This window comes from Amphiprion ocellaris, chromosome 23, assembly GCF_022539595.1.
Source record: "Amphiprion ocellaris isolate individual 3 ecotype Okinawa chromosome 23, ASM2253959v1, whole genome shotgun sequence".
Taxonomy (NCBI): Eukaryota; Metazoa; Chordata; class Actinopteri; family Pomacentridae; genus Amphiprion; species Amphiprion ocellaris.
The window spans coordinates 6855755-6875256 of record NC_072788.1 but is presented as its reverse complement, the minus strand read 5'-3'; the positions used below and the strand labels follow the sequence as shown (position 1 = coordinate 6875256).

At 39.2% G+C, this 19502-nt stretch overlaps 2 protein-coding genes across 5 annotated transcripts in view; one reads left to right on the top strand and one right to left on the bottom strand.

Annotated features, from left to right (window-relative positions):
• si:dkey-183c6.7 (urea transporter 2) overlaps nucleotides 1–11456 on the top strand; it is a 56839-nt gene extending 45383 nt beyond the window's left edge. For 2 of the 4 annotated variants that reach the window (XM_023294833.3, XM_035941310.2), the window contains 3 exons: nucleotides 5398–5532; nucleotides 7677–7726; nucleotides 9373–11456. In XM_023294833.3, coding sequence (XP_023150601.1) covers nucleotides 5398–5532; nucleotides 7677–7726; nucleotides 9373–9555 — 368 coding nt within the window. In that variant the 3' untranslated portion in view covers nucleotides 9556–11456. The remainder of the gene's footprint in view (nucleotides 1–5397; nucleotides 5533–7676; nucleotides 7727–9372) is intronic. The other 2 variants (XM_055007655.1, XM_055007654.1) reach the window with 2 other exon arrangements.
• The window catches only part of si:dkey-183c6.8 (protein O-GlcNAcase), a 34497-nt gene continuing 26296 nt past the window's right edge, over nucleotides 11302–19502 (bottom strand). The window contains exons 14-17 of the mRNA XM_055007651.1: nucleotides 18833–18924; nucleotides 18517–18706; nucleotides 16110–16269; nucleotides 11302–14727 (exon numbers count right to left, since the gene is read on the bottom strand). Of these exons, the coding sequence (XP_054863626.1) occupies nucleotides 14591–14727; nucleotides 16110–16269; nucleotides 18517–18706; nucleotides 18833–18924 (579 nt within the window). The 3' untranslated portion in view covers nucleotides 11302–14590. The remainder of the gene's footprint in view (nucleotides 14728–16109; nucleotides 16270–18516; nucleotides 18707–18832; nucleotides 18925–19502) is intronic.

Sequence of the window (19502 nt, the reverse complement as noted above, 5' to 3'; positions counted from 1 at the left end):
TGACAAAGATCTCTGTGATGGTTAAGGGTCTCCGGCCATGTGCTTTGGTGTACTAGGACAGAGCTCTTATTGCCCAGTGGCATGTATCAGTGAGCTGGTATAGCAGCGTATGTTGATTAGCATGTGAAAAAATGTCCACTGTACTCTGTGTTATTGATTAATGCATTGTTGATTGATTTGCATCCCTAAACAAAATCATTAATGATTTTTGCAATCATTCCTCTTTTGCATCATTTGTAGTAAATTTTCTACTGTAATTTTTTTTATTATTCATAACTCTCCATTATAGCCTGTATATCTGTGCTTTCTGTGGAGTCAAATGCCACCTTTTATGGGAGTCTGATGAAGAAAGCTGAGTCAGAAAATATAGATGATAACTCTCTTTGTGATACCTTTTTTTATGGATTTGGGTTTGGATTTTGTTGAAGCAGCTGACTCAAATAAATCCCGGATATGTCAAACTTAGGATGTAGTGATTGTGCCACTGCAAAAATAATGCTGGGAAGAATTGTTTTGGTGGAACTTTTGCATGCAGAGAGACAAGTGATGCCATTAAAATGGTCAATTCACTACTTTATTGCACAATCCAGATCTTCAGAAGAGTGTCGGTTGTTGCACAGACGTTGTTATGTGTTATTTGTGGTATATGTTATTTCCTGTAGTTAAGGGGACTTTTAAAACGGTAACACACAGTTAGCTGAAGGGACTTATGACCATAGTTTGGATCTGGTGAGTTGGACTGTGACCATGTAGACTTATAGTGTTATTACTGAATCTAATTACTTTTTAAAGAAAGACATTTTATGAAAAAAGGCCTGAACACCATCAGAACCGAGTCTCTTCGGTGGACAAATGTTGGTGGAAGCAGCAACTAACCACAAAGCAGTAAATCACTGCATGGACAAACAGTTCCCTCTACAACTCACGCTGCTGATACCTGGACTGGAGTTAACAAATGAGCCCCCATACCGAGCAATAAATTTAGCTGCATCCACAAACAGTTTCCCCCTCAAAGGCATCAAAGGACACAATGATGGATTCCCCAGCTGAAGGGAGAGCAGAGGCTGAAATGCAAAGTTACCAGTGATCCGCTAACACTGGCTTCATGTGCAGTTCATTTTAGTCGTTCATTCCATTGTTCTCCACTCAGTCTGTGGCCGGTCGCTGTGGTTTGATGCAGGCTGAGGAGACATACCGGGTTTGATGTGATTAGAGCACTCTAACTCATTCACACTGGGAGTGACTTGCATGCACACATATACTGTAGATACACAAAGAGGAGAAAAACCGTACAAATTTTCCCATCCTCTGGGGCCTTTCTCCCACTCTGCTATTAGTCTTTAATGACACCCTTGTGTGGGGAGGCAACGAGTGGAACAAAGGAGGGGTGTGATGAAGGAAACAAGGAAGGAAACAAGGGAGAAGCAAAAGGAAAGGATGGAGAGGAGATGAGGCAAAAGTAGAAAGAGCTGGAGCATCTACAGACCGTCTGCAGGAGGAGGAGTCTGTCAAAACAAATGGGGAAATGTAAAGGGGAGTGGAGGGCAGAGTGGTCCAGAGTGAAGAGGCAGTGCAGGGGTGTGGTCAGTCTGCTTCAGTACCAGACTGCTAAACTGCAGCTCCCACTGCCTGGTAATGAGGAAATCAGTCACAGAGCTGCCAGAGGGTTATTAATCTCCAGAGGAGCTTCCAAAATTTACAGTCCTGCTGTATTAATACAACAAAAATGAAGAGTGGTGCAGCAGCAGTCACAACATGCACAACAACTTACATTTGTGCATTGTTCTGTCTTTATCTGACTCTTTGGATCTGGTGCTACATATCAGTGCCATCCAGGGCCACATTCAGCTTAGTGCACGTGTGTGAATAATACATAACGAGAGCAAATGGATGGGTAGAGGGTAGCTCCTCTGCACAGCAAGACAGTGTTCAGTAATTTTTTATGATGTTGCTCTTACTCCAGGAGGTAAAAATACACGTTTCTCTGCAGGGTTTATGCTCTCACTAGCACAACTAGTGTATCTATCAATGAAACAGATCATTGTTTTCCATTGTGGGCCCCTTAACAGAGTCTTGTTTTAGTGTTCAGCAACCTGCAAAAACATTTTCTATGAGCTATCCATGCTGTCTGCAACTACACCGTGTCCTATCTGGGATTTATAATGTGCAGTTTTTGTGCACACTGTGCAGAAAGGGAGGAGTAGATTCAGTTAGTGTCTCAGCTCTCAGGGTGTCCATCAAAATCTGAAATATCACCATAACATCTGGGTGGATTGTTGTGATTTTTACCCGCATTTATCATCCTCAGATAATGCATCCTAATGGCTTTGGTATCCTCCTGACATTTCCTGGAGTTTCATCATGAGGCAAACATTTGTTGTTTAGTGATGGATTGCCATAAAAGTTGCTGCTGACATTCATGCCCCCCCTCAGGATGAATATTAATCATTCTGCCGGCACTGTGACTATTTATCTGCAGCCTACATCAGGACGCAGTTTTAATTTGTCCAATATTGTGATTCATGACCGAGTGACATGTTAATTAGCAAACAGTGGCGTGCTGCTGATGCAGTCAACTGCATTTCATTAAAAGGTGTTTTTGTGTTTGCACTTGTTTACGTAAATGAGGGGTTGAACCTGACGCCAATGCAGCCAGAAATACATGGTCATAATACTTTCAAAACGAGAGCAAATGGAGCAAAAGTTAGTGAATATCAGATTAAAAAATCTAGTTTTTCACTCCAAAAGTTAAACTCTTTCACAGCCATGTTTTCTTTTATATTGTAAAACCCACAAAAAAATGCAAAATTACATCCATCACTTCTAGCTACCCCAAAAAAAATCCACTAAATGTTACTTTAATGACCACATTTCCAAAGTTAGTGGATCCTACTGTTTAAGCCAGGGGTGTCAAACATGCGGCCCGTGGGCCAAAACCGGCCCTCCAGAGGGTCCAATCCGGCCGACAGGACGACTTTGTAAAGTGTAAAAATTACAGAGAAGACATTAACTGGAGATTGTAAATTTGTAAACTATAAATTCACAATAATTCCTAGACTATGACAAGTTGTTTTGATCATTAAGTAAAATACTAGATTGCTCACTGTTGTTTTGTCATTTTGCGCCTCATGTTTGTAATATTTAGTCTTGTTTTTGTTTTTTGTCTTTTTCTGTCTGATTTTTATCATTTGTCTCACAATTTTGTTGTTTTGTGTTTCCTTTTTGTCTCGCTTGTGTTTTTTGTCTTATATTTGTCATTTTGTGTTTTGCTTTATTCATTGTTTTGTGTATCCTTTTTGTCGTTGTTTCACGCTTTTGTCATTTTTTTGTCTCATTTGTGTCGTTTGTCCATTTTTTGACCCTTAGTAACTTTTTTGTCTAATTTTTTTGTCTTTTTTGTTTTTCATGTCATTTGTCTCATTTTTGTCATTTTGTGTCTCGCTTTTGTTATTATGTGTCTCATTTTTGTAATATTTTGTCCTCTTTTTGTTGTTTTTTGTCTTTTTAAAAGTAAAATACTATGTCATTCAGTTCCAGATACCCGTGACGAAATATTTTGTGTCTTTGTAGCCACTCTGCGATCTGGAAGTTGTGATATGTAAATAATAAACTGAAGCTGAATGTTGTTGAAATTGAATTTATTTTTATCAAAAAATTTCAGTTTATTCATAGTGTTTTGTAAAAAGATAATTTCTTAAATGTGAATATTTTCAGTACATACTTTTTTGCACTAAAATAAAGGAAACATTTGGAGTTGTTGTCATTTATAGGTTATTATGCTCTGATTTTACTAGTCCAGTCCACTGGAGATCAAATTGGGCAGAATATGGCCCCTGAACTAAAATGAGTTTGACATCCCTGCTTTAGGCACACAGTGCTATTGCATATTATATGTATGCTTTTCTGGTTTGGCAATCACCCATGAACTCACATAACCTGCAAACTTTGCTTCATCTCTTTAGTTTATTGGACAGGATGCAAGTAAAAAGACAATTTTTTTGTCTATGTGAGTATTAGAATGTCTAGAAAGTGTAGATATTTAAATATTGTGGAAAACATTCATCAATTTTGAGATTTTGCACCTGTTATGGATGAGGATGGGATTCAAAATGGCATAATAGCATGTGCACCTGACACATTATATGGGGACTTCTCACATGTCCACGCATGGATAAAACGCCTAATAGTAATATCATGTCTGTTGACAAGCTTGCGGTTGCAGCGCTTGCTGACGCTGAATGAAATTTATTGCCCTTTGCAGGTAAACTCAGTGGCCGTGCCCTTTCTGACCTCGTTCTGATTTTGTCGTTAATCTCCCTCACGTGTGGGTTGAGAGACGTGGTGCAGCTGGAGGTGGAAGCCAGCAGAGAAAATGTCAATACTCTCAGCCTCGCTGAGATGGATCTGGGTCAGCATGCCTCCCTGTACAGCCTGCATTTAGTTTCAGCTGCACAGTTTGTCTCATATGGACAGGAGTCAGAGGTGAGGCCGTGACCTGGTGTTCATCCAGCCTCCCCTCCAATACTCTGACACAGGATGAACAAAAACATGGTAATAGAAACTGTTATTTTGTGAAATTAAATGTAAACTATTACAGTTGAGGAAACCTGAAACTAGTATTTTGCACATAAAAGCTGCATTTGTGTGTTAAATCATTTAAAGGAAGTCTGCGCTTGATCTTCCCATGATTCGTACTGTCTCATTGCAGAAAAAGACAATAAAACCATATATTTTGTAGTGTATGTGCAGCTTAAAGAAGAGCAGACAGGCAGTTTCTTTGTCAGCACTCCTCTCTGTCCAGGCTCCACTCGCCACCACACAGCGAGCATCCGAACACAGATGGTTCATTCCAACCGGAAAAAAATCTGAAATGCTAGAGACAAAGTGGACAAATTAGGAATGGCTTCCTCAGTGATGCATCACATCCTGTAAACGCCGTTACACAAGAGTGCAAAGTCATCGCTGCTGTTGTCAGACCTTTGGTTCAGTGATGCAGGTGAAAATGTGCTGGACCATTTATTGTTATTTTTATTTGGTGTTAACCAAAAGAAAATCAGGAATTTCCTTATTAGGTTACACGCAAATTAAATGTTGCACTGAAGGCAACCGAACAACAGTGTGTGTCTGGCGCCACCACATGGTTGAGCTTAGTAGTGCAGATTGAACAAGACAATGAAGAGCTGTGTGTTGCTGCTGTTGTGTGTTTCTGCTTGTCTTTTTCCCAGGTCTGCCAGCAGCTGTGACTCATTTGTGTGTGTGTGTGTGTGTGTGTGTGTGTGTGTGTGTGTGTGTGTGTGTGTGTGTGTGTGTGTGTGTGTGTGTGTGTGTGTGTGTGTGTGTGTGTGTGTGTGTGTGTGTGTGTGTGTGTGTGTGTGTGTGTGTGTGTGTGTGTGTCAGGTTTATCTATGGCAGTGCGTCATGGGTCTCTGTACTCAGGTCTGTCGGGGTTTAATGGAGCTCTGGGCTGCATGAATGTCGGAGGACTCTTCTTCACCTTCAGCTGGAGGACTCACCTCTTAGCCATCGCCAGCGGTGACACAAAAACACACAAACACATTTACACACTGTTGTTAGCCATTATCAAATGTATACACACTGTATTATGTGACATTGCAGATTTATTTTTATTTATTTAACCTTTATTTTACCAGAAAGTCCCTTGAGATTAAAAATCTGTCTTCCGAGGGAGACCTGGCCAAGACAGCACACCATTTCAGAGAATGTAAAATGTTCACAGTATATGAAAACAATTAAGACAATTCAGATATACTTATATAAATAAGAAATATTGAAACAGGTTCAAACAAAAACAAAAGAAGGAAAAAAAATGATCAGGAAAAGCAGACGTAAAACAGATGTTGTAAACCCCCAGTATAAGACCTTTATAATAGTTTTTCAATTTTTCATTTACATTAACCTTATTTTAATTTTACAGGAATAATCTAACAGTCCAAATCCTTTGGCTCCTCGCATTACTAATGTCCTTACTGTTCTCAGCCACTAGGGAGCGACAAAACAACTTGTTTTATTTTGGTCTATGGACCATGATTCAAATATAATCCTCCTCAGTGTCTCTGTCCATGGTGCTGAAGCTTTCAAATGCTCTGCAGTCTTTATCAAACACACAATAATAGTAATAGGGGATAGCAACTCCATAGATTTAGTACAAAGAAAAGCAAGATTCCCAGAAGGCAACATAGCAAGAGTTAAGATAAAATTAAGAAAAGAAAAACACAATATGTTAAGGAATACAAGCAATAGCAATAAAACCCTTCATAAGCAATAGAAAACTTACTAAGCAAGCTTTAAAATGGGTTTTAAGAAGTGAGTTAAAAGCAGTCCTGTGAGGTTTATCTTCTCATTCAGATCCATCCAAACCAGAGAAGCACTCTAGATCTAAGTGTAGACTTTGGAACAGCCAGAAAAACTCCACCTGAGGATCTGAAGCTGCAGGCTGACTCTTTTGGGGTTAACTTAAATAATATGTGGGTTGGGGTCCAGACCCAGATGTGCTGTAAATGTGATAAGTGAAATGTTAAATCCATTCTTAAATGAACAACAGGGAGAAGCCACACTTAAAAGTTCTGGTGTTGTCTCCAGAAACCAATATCAAACAATAGCTGCTGCATCCTGAACTAGTGGGAGGCTAAAGACTTAAAGATGGAGTTCCAGTAGTCAAGCCTGAAGAAAAGAAGTGTGTGAATGACTGTTTGCAGGGCAGAATGTGAAAGCATCAGTTTAATTCTGGAAATGGTTTGTAACTTAAGGAAGAACTTTCTAATTCTGTCAGAATGCTCAAACTCACACTTCTTAAACCTTCACTTTTAGCTTCTCAACTGCACATTTTGAGCCATTTTTAGTTTTTCTGTATTTTTTCAGTTGTGCTCCTCCTGTGTTAAATTGTACCATTGGTCCTGTGATTTATTTTTCTTCAGAAACTCACTGGAGGCAAACAAACAAGACTACTTTTCTTAGTTCCTAAACCCAGACAGTTTACATGGGACTCTGTCAGGATCACCTGCTTGTTTGAAAAGCCTCCTACTGTGACTGTGACGCTGTGCAGTTTGTGCTTTGAGTCGTCCTCAGTGAATCATGAAGCGATTCTTCTGCTGAATCAGTCAGATGAGTCACACCTTCTTCAGGAGAGAATGAACCAAGGCACTAATGACCACAGATGGAAAATGTGCTCTTAAACTTTAAAAATAATGAGTAAACTCTACATGCGAAGAGGCTTTTTCAGCCTTAGTTTCTGTATATATTCCTCTCTGCTGTCATGATTCTCAGTTATTCCTCCTCTGTAACCTACTTTATCCCTCTAATTACCCAAACTGATTCCAAATCATTTTACAGTCCTTTTTGTTTGTCTTAAATGGCTGGAATTAAATAGAAATCCTGTCATTTTGTCAGTTTGTAGCTTGATTTAATCGCTCTGTTTAGACTGGCTTTCCCTTCTACTTCTGCTTTCACTCCTGGGTGCAGCTGGAACATCATGGACATGAGCACTGACCAGTTTGGCAGGGAGCTAATCTGCTCACATTAGGTAAATTGGCCTTAATTGAAGCTTCCAGAGTGTGTAGACTATCGGGGTTAAGTGCAGCCAGCTGCAACCTGGAGAGAGTTGAAGAGTGAATGTGTGGAGAATAAATTTAGTGTAATATTTCCTCTTCTGCCCGCAGCCTTCCTCTCTGCATACGTTGACATCGCTCTGAGCAATCTGATGGGAACTGTAAGTAAACGCAGAAGCCTGAACCACCCTTTTTCATGCCCAGGGTGCTTCCATTTTAGCTCGTTCTTTCATTTTGTGGAACAGCAGAAGACTTCCAACACGTGGAATGTTAGAGAGCAATATGAGACAAGCTGTAATTTATGGTCCAGTTCTGTCCTGTAATTAGTTCCACATTACTTTTGATGTTAAGAAAAGCAGCTGTACAATATTTGACCAGTTATATTTGGATTTGCTACAGCACTATAGAGTGTTTCTAATAGTTTTGCTCATACATTTATGTAGGTTTAATCATTTAATCAGAGCATCGATTCATTGTGAAGTGCTAAGCAAGTGTTTGTGTCTGAATTCAAAGATCAGGTAGTAGTAGTCCTGCCTTTATTTGAAAAATTGCAAAACTTTAAATAATCTTTAATTACTGTTTACTTACTTGTATAAGTAGCTATGAAGTACATAAGATAATGTGCAGGAAGCCAGATGCCAGGCAGATGTTAGGCATGTTCTCTTCACCATCCATCCATTCAAGTATATCAATTTATTTATATTAATTTAGGCAGTTTATCTGGTTGATGTGCATTAATTCTACTGTAGCGGTGGAAGAAATGTTTCTATTCTGAAGTGAAAATAGCAATACTACAGTTTAAAATATTGTTACAAGTAGCTATATTCATAATTGGTGTTAAGTAAAAGCACAAAAATATTGGCATCAAAATATAACTAAAGTAACTAAATTAAAAGTATTTATTATGCAAACTGGCCCAATTTAGAAGCATATTATGTTTTGGATGATCATTATTGGATGCATTAATGTGTACATCACTTTAATGTCACAGCTACTTTATATACTTCTAGTAAGGGTAATTTTAAATAGCACTTTATTTACGGAACTATTTTCATGGGGAAAAAATTCTAAATATGTACCTCAGATACATAGAAATTAGTTTTTAGGGGTTAAATCAATGGCCAGAGAGCAGCTAGAAGCTAAAACATTGAAGGGGAGAGAAGTCTAGACAAGTGCTGCAACGTAACTTAATCTCAAACGTATGCAGACGTAAAAAACACATACAGAGGTTACATTAATCATGGATGGGGTGTCCTGGTGGGGAGGATGACCGGTGACACTGCAAGGTGTTATTATGCAAAATCCAGTTTTTCATTGTTTTTAACACAAAACATGAGAAAAGACAATCCCATAGTTTCTTTCCTTTCGCTGTTTAGTGTCTCTCTGAGTGACTTGTTCAGGTTTGCGGCCTGTTGTGATGTCACAGCAGGATAAGACCTGCCCCCTTGGGTAGCTTCTCCTCTGGAATCCTCTCGGCCAATCACTGAACAGTTAGTCAGAGACAGGTGTGACTGTTGCCCTCTTACTCAACGGGTTTGAGGGCAACAGCTTGGTTGGATTTAAAGCCTCAGACACTTAAAGACTATATTTGGAACAGGGATGAAATCAGAGGTGGGATAGAATGAAATATCTGTGCAGGATTTTGAGCTGAAACTATTATTTCGAGCTTGAATAAAAGTTTCTATTGTGTTCTCCTGAACCTTCCAGTGTGAGTGAACTTGCTTACAGGAGATCCATCACACAGTCTACTTAAACGTTCTGTCTTACTTTACCTTCATGCATTATTCAACATCCTCTCTCTGCCTAGGTGGGTCTCCCAGCATGCAGTTGGGCAGCTACTCTGACAGCCACGCTGATGTTGCTGTTGACCGGCAGCTTAGCGGCGTACCGCATCCCTACTGGTCAAGTGATGGCGCCTGAACGCAACCTGCGCTCCTGCAGCCAATGGGAAGCTGGAAACACCACAGACAGGGAGAGCACAGATGTATAGTGTGAGGACGCTCAGAGTACTGCATCAGTACTGTAACTACTGATTTAGGTGGAGTAGACCAAACATATACAGTTAAGCCTAAATTATTCATACCAAATGTTGATTTACAGTGAATTTCTATTTGATGAATAGCTTTCTGACATGAACAAGCGACAAAGGCTAATAAGATATTGTTGTAGAGGTGGTAATGATACTTCAGGCCAAGTTTTATTCTGCCGAATTTTCTTCCTAAATCTTAATTTAGTTGTCTTTTTCTCATGATGTATTTTTTTTACCTCCCATCAGTTACCAGCCTCAGCCTGTTTATGCCCCTGGACCACCGGGGCTGAACCCTCCCTGGGTCGCTTCCAGCACCCAGCCTCCTCTTGTCCCACTTCTGCCGACCCTCTTGGAGCCCCCTCTCTTAAAGGAAGACTTCTACATACAGGACAAAGTTACATCTAAACTGAATTTACTAAGGGCTTCCGCAAAGAGCTTATGAAGTATAGAAATGCACCAAAGAGCCGAAGACCATCTTACTCCAGGTCTCGATCATACAGCCGCTCGCTCTCCTTTCTCTTGTTCTAGATCGAGATCAATGTCAAGATCTAGATCACGATCAAGATCCAGGTCTTATTCTTCGAGGTTGGAGGTTACCTTGCCCATCGCATGAAAAACACGTCCAAAGCATCACATTCCCACCATGACGGTTAACTGTAAGGGTGATGTTCTTGGGATTGAATACTTCTCCTTTGTTTCTCTGTGTCCAAACAACTTAATTTTCACCTCATCTGACCATGGAATTGATGACCACAAGCTTTCTTCTTTGTCCAAGTGAGCTTTTCTGTGCCTGTCTTGGAGAAATGGAGTCACAATAGTTGCCAGATTTCTTCAGAATCATCAGGATGGTCTTGGTGGTGGTCTTTGGATTGTTCTTGACGTCTAGCGCTACCATTCTTCCCAGTGCAGGAGTCACATCTGCCTCATACCATGACCTTGGAGATTGTGTTTTCATAGTGTGGGAAATCCTTGTACTATTTGATCACTTTGCACTGCGGCCACTGGAACTTGAAGACACTTGGTTACAATGTTATAGCATCTCTTCATCTAGTTATCAGCCTCAGTGTCCAGATCTCTTTCAATGATGAACCTAAAGAGCAAACTCACTAAACTTTTTAGCCAGAACTTGCAGTTGAGTAATAACTGACTACATGCTGCATCACCTTTTTTAGTTAAAAGTGTATTCAATAGCTTTAGAACATGGAAGGAAATACCAGGATTATTTGGAATAGTATAGAAGCTGTATTTTCTCAGAGATCTGTCACAATTTACAGAGGTATGAATAATTATTACTTGGTATTTTTTGTAAAAATGTAAAAAGTTCAATTTCACCTTCAAAATGTCTCACATAATGTCTTACCATCCTTAGTCACTTCTTTAGGCCAAAAATAAACCTATGGTCAAATAATAATTTACTATAAATCAAAATTTTGCTTTGATACAAATCTTTTGGCCTTAACTTTACATTTTTTATTATGAATATTTATATATATTTTATAGATAAAACACTCGTTTTTGACCATATTGTCACTAATGACTGTTAAAAGGTTTAAGGGAGACCTCACATCATATCACCACATCCACCTCATATCCTCCATGAAATGCTTAAAACTTTTATATAAGCCTTTGCCACCCTGTACTAGTTTTTCCTCACAATAATTAGATGTGATCATATGACATAAATATTATCCAAAAAGCACAGGCAACTTAAAGGGAAAGAAAACTTCTTTTAATAAGCATGAAAATCAACAAGTCAGTTCAATAAAATCATTGTTTTTAAAATGATGTTTTTTTTTTTTTTTTTTTTAAATTACACTTTTACTGTTATTGTCAATAAAAACACAGACTGACTTCTACAGTAATTCCTTTTTTTTCTCTTTGTTTTTTAACTCCTCCACCACCCTGCATAGACACTACATAGCACTCCACTGGAACTCATTGTAAACAGACTGTACATGTAACTCAATGCAGGCAGACAGTGAGACAGGTGATGTGTTTATGAAATGGACAGTCAGCTGCTGAAGCCTGAAGTTTAAAGGCAACTGTTGTTGTCATTATTACGATTATCATTCTTATTGTTGTCATGATTGCTCATCTTCACAATTCTCTTAAATGGAAAAAGCCATGGGTCGTTAGACTTTCTTTTTTTCACAGTGCTTCACGTTGCCTGTGTGGAGTTTTCATGTATGTCCCCCAAACACACACATGCCTACATTCACACACAAGTTCTTAAATTAGATCATAGCGGTGTCAAAAATACCAAAAAACAAAACCACAGGTCCGTAACGGGAAGTGACGGCTCTCTGTGACGAACAGTTACATCTTTTCTAGAGTTTTCTTTACATCATGCATTTCTAGTATAGTGCTTTATTGTCATCTACACAATTTCCAGCTCTGGGACTGAATTCTTTTATCGTGACGCACCTCACAGACGATGGCGATGACGTCGGTAATGAGAGGAAACATACAAAAAGTGCCTTTCAGTCTGTGATTGGTCGAGCATTAACGTAAAAAATAGAACTGAAATCAAAAGTAGAAATATAAATACTTGCAGTAGTTGTGTCTTCCTAAGCTGCGTTACAAAAAGATGAACATTCATAGTTCTACATACTTTCAGTTGAAGGTTTGATTGAGTGCTGTTGTGCTTCTTTTTATTTATTTTTTTAGCATGATTGTGTGTGTGTGTGTGTGTGTGTATGCTTGTGTTCATTATGGTTCAGAATAAAGGCAGAATGACACAGCGGTCTTAGTTTGTATATTTGGCACGCCCTCACACATGCATACACCACATACAAAGCACACACACATACACCACGTGTTGCCGGCGTGTACACACTACTTGCAATGTTTACAGTATCTGACAACTGTGTAAATGATGCGACATGAGGGAGAGGTATCTGTTTTATCCAATTGAACCAAGTGTAAACTTAAGTGTGTGTGTGTGTAGTTGTTTTTTGTGTTTTTCTTTGTTTTTCTGATGAATTTTAGCATGCATTTGCATTTTACATCCCTAAGATTTTACAGCTATAATGGCAGAGAGAAATCCAATAAAAAAAAATCGTCGCTTTTAGTTGCAATGTTAGAGCATGCCGTTGAAATTATATCTGTGTGTCGGTGTCAGTAGACATGTATCCCTACTCAGTGTTTTGTTCTTCATGCATGTAAACATTCATCTCTACTAGGCGAGTGTAAAAAGTGATGCCACGCCTGGGTCTGGCCTGGTGTTAGCAGGCTGTTGAACCAACAGGACAGGCGCCAGAAAACAACATCCTAACTTTTAAGAAAACAAAAGATCACTTTATGAAGAAAGCAGAGGGAGCAGAGCACAAGATTGGACACAGAAGCTTGATCAGTGTCATGTTTGGAAGATCAATAATACTCTACGGCCAGCTTAGCACAAAGACTGGAAACAGGGAAACAGCTAGTCTAGCTCTGGTAGTAACTTGTTTAATCCTTGTACTGGTAATGACAGGGAAGTAACTGAAACATTGATAATCTGGAACATAACCCGCCAGAAGTAGATTTTTAGGTTGAAAATATGCCTCTCCTCAGGTAGCATCATAGATCAGGTCACCTTCCAACAACAACTCTAAAGTTAAAGTATGAAAGATGCTAAATAGCTGAGGAGCTGCATGATACTTTATTGTGGTCCACTGTTAATAATGACAAAGATTGATTATTCTTGCATTAAAGGTCTTGCGTGTAAGATTGTACAGCAACTTGCATGTATTAATCAGTTTTCTATTGCCAATGTGTGAACAATTGTAACATGACTTCAAAAATGCCTATAAGTGACTGTAGACTGAGTATCTGTGAAAGACTTTTTTGAAAATGCAAAGGAAGTGATGTTTAACCCCTCACAAACATTAGATTCGAAATGGGCACAACCCAGACTCCTACACAAACTCAACCTCAGCATGAAAACAAACAAACGTTTTATCTAGTGAAGACTGTCTGGCCAAACAGGAATGCAATCCACATCGGGGGAAAACTAGCTTCAGCAGCAGGGCATTCAGTTCATCATGGGAAAACATAACAAATTATAATCCGACTCATTGGATGTAGACTTCAGGTACAGATCATCATGCGACTTTATCCTCCCTTACCTCCACATCTGAGTTACATTTTCATAATCTCCGCAGAAAAAAACAAGTCTTGCCAAGGTTTTGGATAGTGCAAAAAAGGCAGGCCTGCTTGAACTAGCTGGCAAATTAGCTAAGTTAATGATCTGTGTGCAAATGTTCCACCAGAACAATCCCACCGACAATATTTTGCCGGGGAACCATCCCTGCATCCTGGGCTTAGCACCACCAAAGATTATTGAGATTAGTTGTAAAGGAATACAAACAAGCAGGAGCATTTTTCTCCTCGAGCGGAATGACGACGAGGTGCAGCCAGACCATTATACACAGTGCAGGGGTGGTACGTTTGGCTCTGCAAGACTAGTCAAATCATGGCCTTGTATAGTCAGATCTACCTCCACCCTACATTTTAGTGCCGTGCCAGTTCATTTAACAGCCACTGGTATCATTAACAATTCATGTTTTTTTAAATTTTACACAGAGAAAGAGCAGTATGTTGTAGCTGCTGTGATCTCGCGCTCTGCTCCCATCTCAGTCTATCCTCCTGCTGCCTTCCTTGAAACTTGACGGAATCATGTAATCCTCAGACGGGGTGGAATCCGAGAAGCTTTGCAAAAGGTTTAAACTGAAAGCTTATTTTATGTTTTGTTAATCCCTCAGAAATCTCTGGGTTCATCCCCATTACTGCCACACAGACTCAAAGGAATCCAGAACTGTCCCTCAAAAAAAAAAAGGTTTCCTCTCTTGACGGAGGCGTCTTTGCAGAGCTTAGTTGTCTCTATGCTGTGCTGCACGTACGGTGTTTCTAACATCTTTCTGCATGTCTAAGTGCCTTCGTGTGTGAGTGTTTTTGCTGTTTGTGGTGTGGTGTGGTGGGGTGCATGTGTGTGACCGTGTGAGTGTGTGTTTTGTGTTCAGAGCAGCCTCCCCAGCACCACCCCCTCTCTGCTCCTGGCTTCTCCTCTGAGGATCTCCAGGAAGCCCAGTTTGGTCAAGAACTCCAGCCTCTGACGGTCTGTAGGCTGCACCTCACAGAACACACCCTGAGAACCTGCAAACAAGGCAAAGAAACTGTTAAAAACTAGTTTAAATGAACATCAAGTGAACATCATGACATAAGCAAAAATACACATGTAAGTGAGTAAAATTATACAAAACTTTTCACAACTACAGAATCACAAAGTGCTTTACAACAACAATAAAACAAGGATAAAAACAATAATGATAAAGGTAATAAATTGTTAAACGGGAGCAACAGCTAAAATACAGTGCATCAAAGAGAATATATAAAATAAAGTAGTTACAAGGCAACAAAAAGCCTGTCAGAATAAAGAAAGTTTTCAGCTGCCTCGTTAAAGCTTCACAGGAGTCGACCGATCTCAGCTGTAGAGGAAGAGTATTCCACAGTTTTGGTGCAAGAGCTTGGAAAGCACAGTCACCACGGGTTTCATACTTGGACAACAAGTAATTTTTGTTGGTCTGTCCTGAGAGCTCTATTCGGGATGAAAGAAGTTGGAAAAATACCGTGGTGATTGGCCAGTTAAAGGCTTAAAAATAAGCACAAGTATTTCAAAAGTAGATAAACAGAATTCCTCTATATAGGCTGCAGTAGATGATTAAGGAACATTTAACTGTAGAACTTCAGCATTTATGATTAGCAACTGCAAATAAATATTTTAAAATTCATCCATAATTTGTTGCTGTTGAGCACGGAGAGATTAATGCTGCTAAAAACAGCATGCACATTTTTCAAACCTTCTAACCCTCGTGTCGTCCTGTGGATCAAAATTGACCAGTTTTAAAGTTTGAAACTGGGAAAAAAAATAGTTTCACAGTGAAACTTCTGATGACCACATTTTCAACATTTTTGGGAAATCTTTGAACATTTTTTGGCAGAAAAAAAAATGTTAAAAATGTTTCTTAAGAACATTCACAAAAAATCAACCAAAATCCAGTGAAATTTGCTGGATTTTGGTTGATTATTTTGTGAATGTTCTTAAAGAAAATATCAGAAGTTTTACTGATATATATGGAATCATTTTAGATATTTTTAGGATTTTTCCGGAAGTTTTTTACTCTTTTTTTGAAAATATTTACAAGAATTTTCTTGCCACATTTGGGGGATTTTTTTTTTTTTTTAAATAAAACTTTTAAGGGAAACTTTTAAAGAATTATTGGAATTTTCTTCCTGAAGGTTTTGCAAATTTTCAGAAATTTGGGGAATTTTTTTGCTGTGTTTTTGGATTTTTTTTCAGACAAAGAAACAATATTTTTTGGTGCCCGTATATGAGGACAACAGGAGGGTTAAATAGAACCAACATCTGAGAGTTTTGTCTGAGACATGGCAGTTTCAGTGTTGGATTTTCTAAGTTTCTCTCTCACACACAGACACACACACACACACACACACACACACACACTCTCTGGGCTCACCGTTTGCTTTGAGTGCAGTGAGGAGAGCGGTGAGCAGAGTGCGGCTGACGCTGATGTCCACCAGCTCAGGAAGGGCGTCCAGTCGCAGCTGAGAGGGGAAGTGATAGAGGAGTGAGTCTGGATACTCGCCCTGGTCCTCCTCCATCAACTGGATCAAGTCCTGCACAGAGGAAAGCAGAAAGGTATTTGTAGTTTCCTACTTCTACCACTAGATGTGACTAATAAGCCATATTTTACAGGGAACTTTCAGCTAACAACTACACTCCAAGCAAACAGACAATATAAAGACTAATCGCCATCATAAATCCAAATTACAGTGATATAAATTTGAGGACATTGTAGCATCAACAGCAACAACAGTCTCCGCTGGATCAGCAGCTTTTATTTTGTAGAGACAGACCTCTTTAATTGGTATAATGTACTACTGTACAAGCAGCTGATAAGCATTTTTCCCCCCTGGAATGGAAATTGCTTAGTTTTGCTCGTTTTCAAGACAAAAACACATTAAACAGCTACATGGTGGTAAACTTTAATTGTGTTGAACTCCAGTAATATACTGCTATTCAACTGGAAAACTCTCACTTCCTTCACACCGGCGGCTGTGAATGACAGTCATCCACACCATTACTGTCAGTATTGCACCATGACGCACAGAGCGGCCGGATAAATCCTCTACAGCTGTCAGGGGATAACTGTTTGTGTTGTGCTCTTTGAAGTGTTTGTCACGATGGGCAACAGCAGCCGAGATTCCTACCTCCACTATAACTACTAATGCAGCCCTCGTTTTCTCAACATCGACACCTTTGTTGCACCTTAACTCTCCTGTTGTCTTCATTTACAGGCACCAAAAAATATCGCTTCCTTGTCTGAAAAAAATCCAAAAAGTCAGCAAAAAAATTCCCCAAATTTCTGAAAATTTGCAAAACCTTCAGGAAGAAAATTCCAATAATTCCTTAAAAGTTTCCCTTAAAAGTTTTGTTTTTAAAAAATCACCCAAATTTGGCAAGAAAATTATTGTAAATCTTTTCAAAAAATGAGTAAAAATCTTCCAAAAAAATCCTAAAAACATCTGAAGTGATTACATAGATATCAGTAAAACTTCTAATATTTTCTTTAAGAGCATTCAGAAAAAAAAAATAAACCAAAATCCAGCAAAATTCGCTGGATTTTGGTTGATTTTTTTTGGTGAATTTTCTTAAAGAAACATTTTTAATATTCCTTTTTTTTCCACAAAAAATGTTCAAAAATTTCCCAAAAATGTTGAAAATGTGGACATCAGAAGTTTCACTGTGAAAATATCTTTTTTTTTTTTTTTACACATTTTCAAACTTTAACGGGTCAATTTTGACCCGCAGGGGGTTAAGCACATTCCAGCAAAACCATCAAATCTGGTTTAGTGTAATTCAGTGGGATTCTAATGAACAGACTAGAATCAAAGAGAAATTTAGAGAGAATACTCCAGGTGGCTGTACGACACCATCTTAAATCCAGTCTCTCAGTGTGTAAGTGTTGATAGGTATATATGTGTTTGTTTTTTGCTTTGTTTACCTGTATGTGCCACTAGCTTCCCAGTGGGTTGTTCATCCTTCACAGAGGGATCCAGATGGTGTGACAGCATGCAGTGATACATCTAAACTGTGTGTGCATAATTCTACCTGATGTGTTATGTACACCTATAAGAAATCTTCACCCCTCTTGGAAGTTTTCACCCTTTTATTGCTTTTCAACATAGCATTATGGTTAATTTAATTTGGCTTCTGGGACAAGAATTTACCAAAATAAAGACACTTTCTTGTCACAAAGTGAAAACAGTCACCAGATTCAACACAGGTGCAGCCAGTTGGTGCTAGAAGTCACAGAATTATTGAAATGGAGATCATCTCAGTGCACTGAATGTATCTCAAGTGATTGTAGTATAAAGACCTCTGTATCTGGAAGGTCCAGTCACTGGTGAATCGGTGCTTCTGGCTGTGACTGTGCTATAATGGCAAAGCAGCACAAACGTTATTGAAAAGCCTAAATCAGGAGATTGATACCAAAGGAAAGATTCTCAGTCAGTATATATCTCTTGGAGTACACTTAAGTACATCATTAAGAAATGGAAGGAATATGGCACGTGTAAACCTGAGCGACCAAGCAGGAAAGAGACTAGCGAGGGAGGCCACCAAGACTACTATGACTCCTCTGAAGGAGTTACCATCTTCAACAACAACAGTTGCCTGTTCTTCACCACTCAAAGCTTAGTGGTAGAAAGCTCAATTTTAGTCTCATCAGACCAAAGAACCTTTTTCCAGTCTCCAATGTGCCTTAATGCGAGCTTTTTTTCAACAGTGACTTTCTCTTCACCGTCCCTCTAGAGTTCTGAAATAAACTAACTTCTTGTGCTGCATAACTCCCTCACATTCACCTGTGTGTTGGGGTGGGTGACATTCCCTTTGGGTGGGTATTTGTCCCTCATGGCGGGTATCCAGCTGGCCTGGCACCGCTTGGCAAAGGAGCGAACATCCAAGATGCCCAACACGCAGCCGCAAACACCCAGCTCATCCTCCAGAATGAAGCTGTACTCGGGGCACAACGCCAGGCACGGTCCAAGACATCTAGGGAATTGAAATAAGGTAATACATTTTTAAAATGTGTGAATACACTGTTTGCAAGTCATTCCGTTACGACAAACATCCAATGAACCTGTCTCCTTTTATATTTTGTCTCTCATGCATATGGACCTGTCTCCTATGATATCTGGATGAGCAGCACTGGACTCTTGGACACCCTGAGTCCTCAGGTGAAGTTGGCGGACCATCCGGTATAGCTCCACCTAAACACACACACACAAGTTTGGACATTCTTTTGTCTTTGTTAGGATGTAGCATTGACTTCCATTCATGGTGGACAAGCTAGCGCTAACCCTCATCTTAACCATCATTAATTCATACCTAACCCTAATTTAACTAAACCTCAGTTCACAACTAACTTTCAGAAAAAGTCTGAAAATGCCTGCACAGAAAATACTAGCATTTTAGACATGGTTGTGGTTTGTTAGAGCGTGTGTTTCCTGACCTCAGGGTTTCACTGCGGGACTAAAAATCTACAGGTGACTGAACAGTCAGGGTCCTTTGACAACTCTAAGATAAATTTTGCAGCATTTGTCTGTACAAGGTTAGTGATTGAAAATTCCATAAATATTTCATGACTTTCCAAGTCTGAGCATCTCCATGACCTAAAAAGCTCTTCAATTTACTCCTAAGTTGTTTTTTGAAAAAGGTAAGTAGTCCAAAATTTGCACTGACTGCATGGTGTAACTGTAAAAACAAATATTCCAACTTTCCCTGTCTTGAGAGCAAGTCTTTGACTTCTGTGATATTTGATGAATTATCATTGTGTTATGCGTGTGGG